The following is an 8,212-nucleotide window of genomic DNA, read 5'->3' on the forward strand; positions in this document are numbered from 1 at the left end:
TCTCATATGGCCATTTAGTCTGGCTTACGCTACTCATCATCTACTCATCTACTACTCATTATTCTCTGTTACTTCTACTTTTAACTCTTCATTCTCTTAACTCTTTATCTTTATTCTCTTAACTCTTCTTCTTTATTCCTCAACATAAAAATCAAAAACAAATTTAGACGGAGCTTTCTGCACCATCATCACACCTCAGCCTGCTACCACACAAATGATCCTTTTTAGCATGCTCGTTAGCCCACTGCATTCCAACAGCTAATTCAACAGATCTCCTCTGGCTCCCAAAAAGTGAGAAATCACTCACCTCTATTTTATATGCCGGCAGGGAGCGAGAGCAGATCCAGTGAAGAGCCATCGGTGTCGCAGACACAGAGCAGATAGACCATCCTGTTCGTGACGCCAAAATGTCGTTTTTGTCAGGCTTCCTTCTTGTTCAGAACACCAGGTGATGAGATGATGACGTAGAATGAGACTCCGTGACACAAGACATTTACCAAACAAAGAGATCTTTATTCTGTAACAAGTCAAGTGTCAATTCCAAGCTCTGCAGTTGCTCGGGAGTGCCTCAGCCAAAATCCTAAGAAGCACTAACTTCTCCTGAGCAAAGCCACACTTAATAAAGGTTACCTGCTCCTCCTACCTCTTCCTATGCCCTTGGTTAGCCATTCGACCTCCAGTCTCCTCTAGGGAGCACATCAAAGGCCAAATGCCAGGACCAATGCCTAACCTAGACCTCCACTTAATGGTCAACCGATGATCCACCTGAGCAGTACCTGCTCAGACAAAATCTACAGACATCTGTCGTAAAACTTAATTGTAGGGTATTGTAAACCCCAGTTCACAGAGCATGTGAACCCACAGAATTATAGTAACATATTTGCTGTGTTAAAGTGTCTAATACACTTCATCAGCTTTCCAGAAACAGTTGGAATTTTTCTGATAGCATTATGGTAATGCTAAGTGTGCTTGCACAAACATGTCATTTGCGATTGCACATTTGTGCTGGTTTCAAATGTATCATCACCTCTTGTTTTACTGGCTGTGCAAAACACCACATCAGGCCCAGCTAAATGTCTTGGCTTGTAAATGTGGTTTGTATATGTGTATAATTGCTATAAAATCAAATCATTTGGCCTCCGTGGCCTTAAAATTGTCTTATACAGGGTCTTGCTTAACAGAAGCTGCCATCTTTCTGCAGCAGCGCGGACAAACACACATGAGCCAACGACCTCTGCTCTGCTGTGTAAAGGCCACCGTACGTCCCTGTCAGGTTTGCAAAAAGAAGGAGGAGGTTTGTTACAAAAGTACGAAATAATCATATATTTTGATTACATCACAAAAGCAGCACTGAAAAAAAGGTCATTTCTCCATCTGATACAGACTGTTTAATAATACTGAAAGGGAATAACTGACAGGAAAACAATGAGACTCATGAAAGTCATATTTCAGGACAGTCTGATGATCTCGTATTTCTTTGGCACCCTCAAGTGGCCCGGCTCTAGGTCCTCCTCCAGCTCTCCCTGCACCTCCATCGCTGTGTTCCAGAGCTCTGGGTCTGTTTGGTCTTCATCCGCTCTGCTGTGCTGTCTGTCCTTTGGACATCCTTTGTTGTAGGAATCCACATAATGCTCCACACTTTCCCCAATGTGTTGAAGAGGGGAGCGACACACCAGGCCAGAGTCCCTGACTGCTGGGTGCAGGCGCAGCCAGTAAACCATGTAGTGAATGCTGGCAGAAAAGGGAAGCAATTTCTTTAATAATTTGCATTTGTGTCCAAATGTCTGTTTGAGATTAAGTCAGCTCCACACAGCTCTCTGTCTATAGCTGTGTTTAGACCTCACTCCCAACTTCTTCACACAGGAAGTTGCTTGTTTCAAACACAAAGAAGCTCCAATGAAAGGTTTTCAGAGTGAATTCTACTGCTCAAAAGACCTTGTTGTTCAGCACTTTAATGGGATAAATGTTTCCCGCCCCTGTGCTGCTGCTGTATACACAGTAACGCTCCCTCAGTCAGGTCTGATAGTATTGCTAGACACTGTTTGTGTTCATGAGGCAGAATAACATCAACAAAAATCATCAAGTCCTACTTCTTTATTGTATTTCTTCTCTTATTTTGTCTCTCTCATTCTTTTTGTTAATCTTATTTCAATAATTTAGATTATGACTGAGGAGATGAACCCACCTGTAGTCACACACCCAAGGGTTTCCTTCCAGGTTTAGCCGTGACAGGAAATAAAGGTCTTCCAGAACCCCGTACTGGATAAAATGAAGACGGTTTTCAGACAAATCCAGCTCACGGAGATGCAGAAGCCCAGACAGCGACGCTACGAGAGACAAAGGAATGAGACGCATTTGCATAGCAGCCATTTGTTTCGTTCATTTCTCATCATAATTCAATTTAGTTTGACAAACTGCTGTTCATTAATACGTCTGTAAAGGCTGGTGTCTGTGTCAGTGATCATTGTGTCTGTCACTCGACTTTACCCACAATAAATAAAAACTGTGGTATGTGAGTGTGTCTTGGTATAAAAAGCTCGAGAACCCTACGCAAATATGGCAGAATTCCTTCAGTGTCTAAGATGAAAAATAGGAAACATAAATCAGCAGCTGTTGTGTAATGTGTTGGTATTTGCGCCACATATGTGATCTAGCCAAAGGGAAAAAAGAAAGATTTATTTGTGCAGGCGTTCATCCTGGATATTCAAGGAAATATGAAGCACATAGAGCAGTATTCATAGATCATTATGAACACACACACACCCACACACAGTTACCTGGGTCAATGCGCTCCATGTAGTTATTGCTGAGGTTTAGGAATCTGAGGCTTCTCGCACTCTGGAAATCTCTGGCTCTGAGATGGCTGATTGAATTAAACGATAGATCGATGTGGACGACATCATCTGGGATTCCTGTGGGCACCTCTGTTAGACCTGAACACAGCCACCAAGGGATTACACACACACACGTCATCCAAAGTTCAGTAGGACATCTACATTAAATATAGGTGTTAACATTTGTTTAGCTGATCTTTCCAAGTTGTTCCTGTGATAACAAATGACTATAACAGTCAGATGTTAAGGCAACAAGTTCCACCAGTGAGACATTATATTGACTGAGAAATGTAAGTTTACTCATTCTCGCAGTGCACCAGTGATATTTCATTACCAGCAAACGCGCGTTGGCTCTGGTGCTTCACACGTTTGTGTCTTTGCCCAAAGTCTTCAGTTTGACTCTCTCAGCACAACTATTTTCCATTTTGGTGGTGAAGTTTGTCACTTTGTCAAGTTGTGTATTATATTTGCAATGAAAATATTCAAAAGTAAGGTACAGTTAAAGGTGCATTATGTAATAAATCTAAAGCAACTGGCCATAACATCCTCCTAATATGTCACAGAGACTCAGGAATAATGTTCATATAACTGAACTCACCAACAACAACAGTACAGACAAAATATTTGCATTAAAACAAATATTTTGCAGGCTGCAAATCATGTTTATGTTTTGAAATCATGTTTTGGCGTTATGTGGCGCCACCTACCGCCATCTACCAATCATTGCACTGCAATGACTCAGCTGCCGAGCAACCACGGGTTGCCAGTTACGTCAGAAAACGAAACCTAAAAGACCTCGGTATTTTGAATTTGAATGTAGTAACTGGCCACATTTTTGGCCACATTCTTACATATGGCACCTTTAAATGAGCTGATACATATGTAGTATACAATATATACAAAATAAGTGCAGACTTGCCTCGTTTACTGCAGTCCAATCGTACTTGGGGGAAAAGGTAGGTGTGGCAAGATGTGGTTACGTCTGGTTTGCCCCGAAATGGAATGGGATCTATGGGGACTGTGTTCTCTGTTCCGTCACCCTGAGGGTCACCCACTGACTCCTTACAGAGTAACTCAGTGTCAACCTGCTTCAACTTAGTGCCTTTGAGCCTGATGGGCGCGATACACCTGGCAAAAAAAAAGACGGTACAGTCAGAATCAATCAAAGGGATTATTCTGAGGCAGATTGTGAAACTCGCACATTCGCGTTGTGGGTCGGCTGAATGTGGCAGAAGTTGAGAAATGTGAATTTCAAAGACTGCACAGCCCAAACCAAGCTCTCGGTCAAAAAAAATTGCCCCCAACATCACAGTGGACATCACATCACCATTACTTTAGCAACATTAAAGACTGCAAACCTCCAGCATTAGAGCAACACAGTGAAATCATTCACCTGGCATGGTTTCCTAAATTGCGGTTGCTCGGGACTTGAAGTGTGCGGATAAGACTGTCCATCGAGCAGAGACAATTCCACGGATTATCGTACAGGCGCAGATAGCGAAGGTTGGGCATGGGGATGAGGGCCTCCTCTGTGAGTGTCTCCAGGCTGTTGTGCTGAAGCAGCAGGGTTTTAATGTGTGACAGAGCATCGAAGGCCCCCTCCTGGATTACAGAGATCTGGTTCTGCTGCAGGTCCAGAGTGACTAAACGCTCATATCCGACGAAGGCCCCATCGCGCAGGATTTTGATCCTGTTGCGTGCTAGAAGGAGATGCTTGGGTTCTTTGGTCCAGGTTTGGGAGACGGGGACGGAGGTGAGACGTCGCTCCTGACAGTCGGCGAAGACCTCACCAGACTCTGTGGACTCTGAGCAGGCAGGAGACACTTGCCCGGAGGGGCCTGATCTGCTGTGACGCCCCGCACCTCTTATCCCGGCAGGTCTTTAAAACAGAACAACAACAAATATGCATGGCTTGTCACAACCTGTAAAAAAAAAAGTCTCTCACTGACGAATAAATCCCTACCTGCCCTGAGTTAACTTGTGTCTCGATCTCTTGAGGCCTCTTCCCTTCCCCGGCCTTTTCGTTTCAGTGCAAGAGAACAAGAGGAAGAGCAGGGAGGCAAAGAGGAGGCAGGAGGTCAAACGCATCCTGATTACTGCAGGGATTTGTCTTTTCACCAAGAAGAGCTGGAGCCAAAGCAGAAGTTTAACATGAAAGTCTTAACAAAACACGCTTGAGAACAGAAGCAGCGGGCCAACAGTGTTGTTGATGAAACACTGCTGCTGCTGCTGCTGCTGCTGCACATTATGTAAGAGCAGAGAGGTCCAAGAATGTTTATACAGAGTTGGAACCTGTTATTTCATTACAATACATGTTGTGATAGCATTTCCCTCATTTCCAATGGCTCCACATGCTGTCCTGTCCTGTGCACAAACACACAACGCGCAACTGCTATTACTGCTACAACTACAATTTTATTGTAATTATTATCAATACTGACTCATTTGAAACTTTTAAATTATATTTTTTGGTAATCTGTGTCGAGCTAATCTTCACAACAAATTGACAGCAAAGTTTCACCAGCTGTTAATCTTCATTTTATTCTTTTTGTGTGTGTGTAAGGAGAAGGCAGAAATCTGCTAGAGCTCAAAGTATCCGAGTGTTCCAACATTTAGCCGAGTTTACTGGCAGACATGGAATATTCCACTCATAACTCTGTTTGTATACAGCCTTAGAATAAGTGTGAAGTGTTGTAGAGAGACATTTGAAAAAGATGTTCCTTAGTGTTCATTTCACAGTCATGAAGGGAAGAAAATCACATTTAAGTTGTTTTTTTTACAGGATTTAAATTGAATTTATGGACTTTGATTCCAGTATCTGCTGTTACTTAACTGTTCACAGAGGCGCAGCTTGTGAACAGGCAAGGCAGGCAACTGTTTGGGGCCCTGAGCCGATAGGGGGCCCCAAGCACTTGGAGCCTGGGGGCTGTTTTTACTGAAATGTGCAGTGACCAGGCGCATTCCCATCCCCCTTAAAAACAATGGGCGATTTTGCAATGACATCTCAGTAGGAAACCTCCCTAAAGGAGTTTCTTTTAAAAGCTATTTACAGTATTTTATTGTTCTTTACAAATTATATTATCACATACTTTTTTAATTACAAGGTTTTTCCATGTTATTTCATTCATTTTGAAAAAATAAAATAAAATTGAATTCATACATTGTTCGTTGGTGTCAGATTATTTATAACATAATGGTGATGAACACTGGTTGGAAGGGCCCCCTGGGAATGTTTGCTTAGGGCCCCTACAGACTCTAGAATCGCCTCTGACTGTTCATGTGCTATTAAAGATACAAATTGGTTCTTTCCTGTTCATTTGCTCCAAACAAAAAGCTCTGTGCAGGTAATCTTCCTGTAAGGTAGTTCAGACATGAGGCTTCAGGATAAGTTTGGTGTTCTGACACACAGGTGTGTTGTCTTTTTTGGCCAGCTCCAACTTGTTTTCAAGAATTGTTTTTGTTCATCCTTCGACATCATGTGACACACCGGCAACTTTTTTTTTCATGTCTGAGAGCAGCTCACTGACTCAGAGCCAGAGATATTATTAAAAAGAACAGATGTGACCCGGCCTCACGGCAACATGTCTAGGCTGAGTTATTAGATCACTGACAGATTAGTGAGCGCCGCTGTTTACAGTCATTAGCTCTCTTTCATCAGTAGCACTTTGGATAAAAGCAGCTTGTTTAGTAAAGTACTAGACTTTCAACTCTCAGTTCTTGGCTTTATTTAAAATTCTCAAACAGCCTGGATGATTAAGAACCTTACCAAAAACATCAACCCAACTGAACACAAATCTTAGTTTTTAAAAACACATTTTTGACTAGGAACCATCTCAACCTCTCATTCCCGAGTCCAGACAAGTGCTGCTACACCAGATTTACACATAAAAGCTTTTATACCTGATCACAGGGAAGGATCCTACACTCCTGTCCAGTTACTGTCAGGCCAGTCTTCTGTGGACAGGACTTATGTGGATTCTGCTTTGAATAAATCCAGTCCCCCCGTCTGTCTGCACGTGTCTCCACTCGTCCTCGGCTGAGAGCGTTCGCACTCCTTCAGCGCTTGAAGCCAATGGGATGAAAACGTGAAGGGGTTGTGGAATAAAAGGCAGCTGTGGCCAAGTGGAGGGTTGGGTTTACGCAATCAATGTTCGGGGGCCCACCTCCTCAAGATGTGAACACTCCATAACATGACACACATGCACCCTTTTCCTCTGGAAATGTACATTAATGTAGTCCGCTTCCAGATGTGTGTTTTTCATTTTATGGGGCCCTGAGAATGTGAGGACTGAGGCAAACCGGATTCCGGAAATGATTCAGATTTCAGCGAGGACACATATTTTCCCCTCTATCCTTCCAGATTACAGTAAACGCTTCAAATACCTTTCCTCAAAGACACTGTTATTTATGACCTGCCCATGATGTGATGATGATGTGTGTGTGTATGCACAATACATGCAATGTCAGTATTAACTCCACATGCTCTGGATGAGTTAGCAGACAAAATGAGGATTAAATTAGCAAAGAAGCTCAGGCAAGTTTGTCGACACATTTTTACAGAGAGGTTTTTGATTTTCCTCTTCTAGAAAAGCTTCTACTTCACAGATGTCACTGTCTCTCTGCCATTTCTCATCTTTCCAACATCACCATCAAAATCATCACCAAAAGACTCTCAGCGCAGAGGGTGAAGTCATTTTGCATCTTGCCTCCATCCTCGTTGTTACATATACACATTAGCCTGGTCCAGTTATTCTTTCCATTCCATGCCACATGTGCACTGACGTTAAGCCAGCTTTCAGATGTCAGCTGGAAAGCCCTGAGCAGCAGCTCGCCAGCTCTCTGCTGCAGAATGTTCCAGAATAAACCAACACCAGCCGCAAATCTGTGGCTGCCAACCAGGAACATGCAGTACGCTGACCTGTCAGTGGGAAACAAGTGTGTCTGCAAACAAGCATCTTAGATGGTGCTGTGATGATTTGCTTAACTGACATCTCAAGGATAGGCAAGATCGTTTTTGATGACTTCAGTCATCATCTCCCACTTTATCCTCCACGAGGGTAAAGTGGAGCTGCTGGTGCCAATTCCAGCAGATATGGGGAAAAGGCAGCACACCTTGGACAGGTCAGTCCATCGCAGGCCCAACGTAGAGACAGCAATCATTCACTCCAACAATCACACATTCAATTAACTTCTGCTAACTGAACACACACACACACAAAGGGAAAACATGTAAACTCCACACAGAAGACCCGAGACCAGCTGTAAGGAAAGTGAAAGGCCATTTTGTGATCAATTTTGTTTAAAAAAAACAGACCTACACAGGAAGTTCCAATTAACGCTGTTTTTTAGTGTGTATCTGTGTCATTACCTTGTTTAAG

General features: G+C 43.0%; 1 protein-coding gene across 1 annotated transcript; it reads right to left on the bottom strand.

Moving 5' to 3' along the window:
- Positions 1 to 700: 700 nt before the first annotated feature.
- On the bottom strand, positions 701 to 6,873 carry LOC310930852 (leucine-rich repeat-containing protein 17-like). Its single transcript, XM_083893906.1, has 7 exons — positions 6,735 to 6,873; positions 4,798 to 4,961; positions 4,228 to 4,713; positions 3,754 to 3,962; positions 2,778 to 2,933; positions 2,186 to 2,327; positions 701 to 1,731 (listed from the first exon to the last, which is right to left on the bottom strand). The coding sequence occupies exons 2-7, from the start codon at positions 4,920 to 4,922 to the stop codon at positions 1,449 to 1,451; spliced, it is 1,401 nt and encodes a 466-aa protein (XP_083750032.1). The 5' UTR covers positions 4,923 to 4,961; positions 6,735 to 6,873; the 3' UTR covers positions 701 to 1,448.
- Positions 6,874 to 8,212: the final 1,339 nt, after the last annotated feature.

The sequence above is a fragment of the Microchirus variegatus genome (assembly GCF_963457635.1).
Source record: "Microchirus variegatus genome assembly, chromosome: 8".
Classification (NCBI taxonomy): Eukaryota; Metazoa; Chordata; class Actinopteri; order Pleuronectiformes; family Soleidae; genus Microchirus; species Microchirus variegatus.

Bases quoted from the DNA above. Each gene is read 5' to 3' on its own strand.
- LOC310930852 (XM_083893906.1), bottom strand. From the start codon at position 4,922: ATGCGTTTGACCTCCTGCCTCCTCTTTGCCTCCCTGCTCTTCCTCTTG. The intron at 2,328-2,777 runs GTAACTGTGTGT...TGTCTCTCGTAG, and splicing joins CATGGAGCGCATTGACCCAG to CGTCGCTGTCTGGGCTTCTG. The intron at 1,732-2,185 runs GTGGGTTCATCT...CTTTTCTGCCAG, and splicing joins CCTTGGGTGTGTGACTACAG to CATTCACTACATGGTTTACT.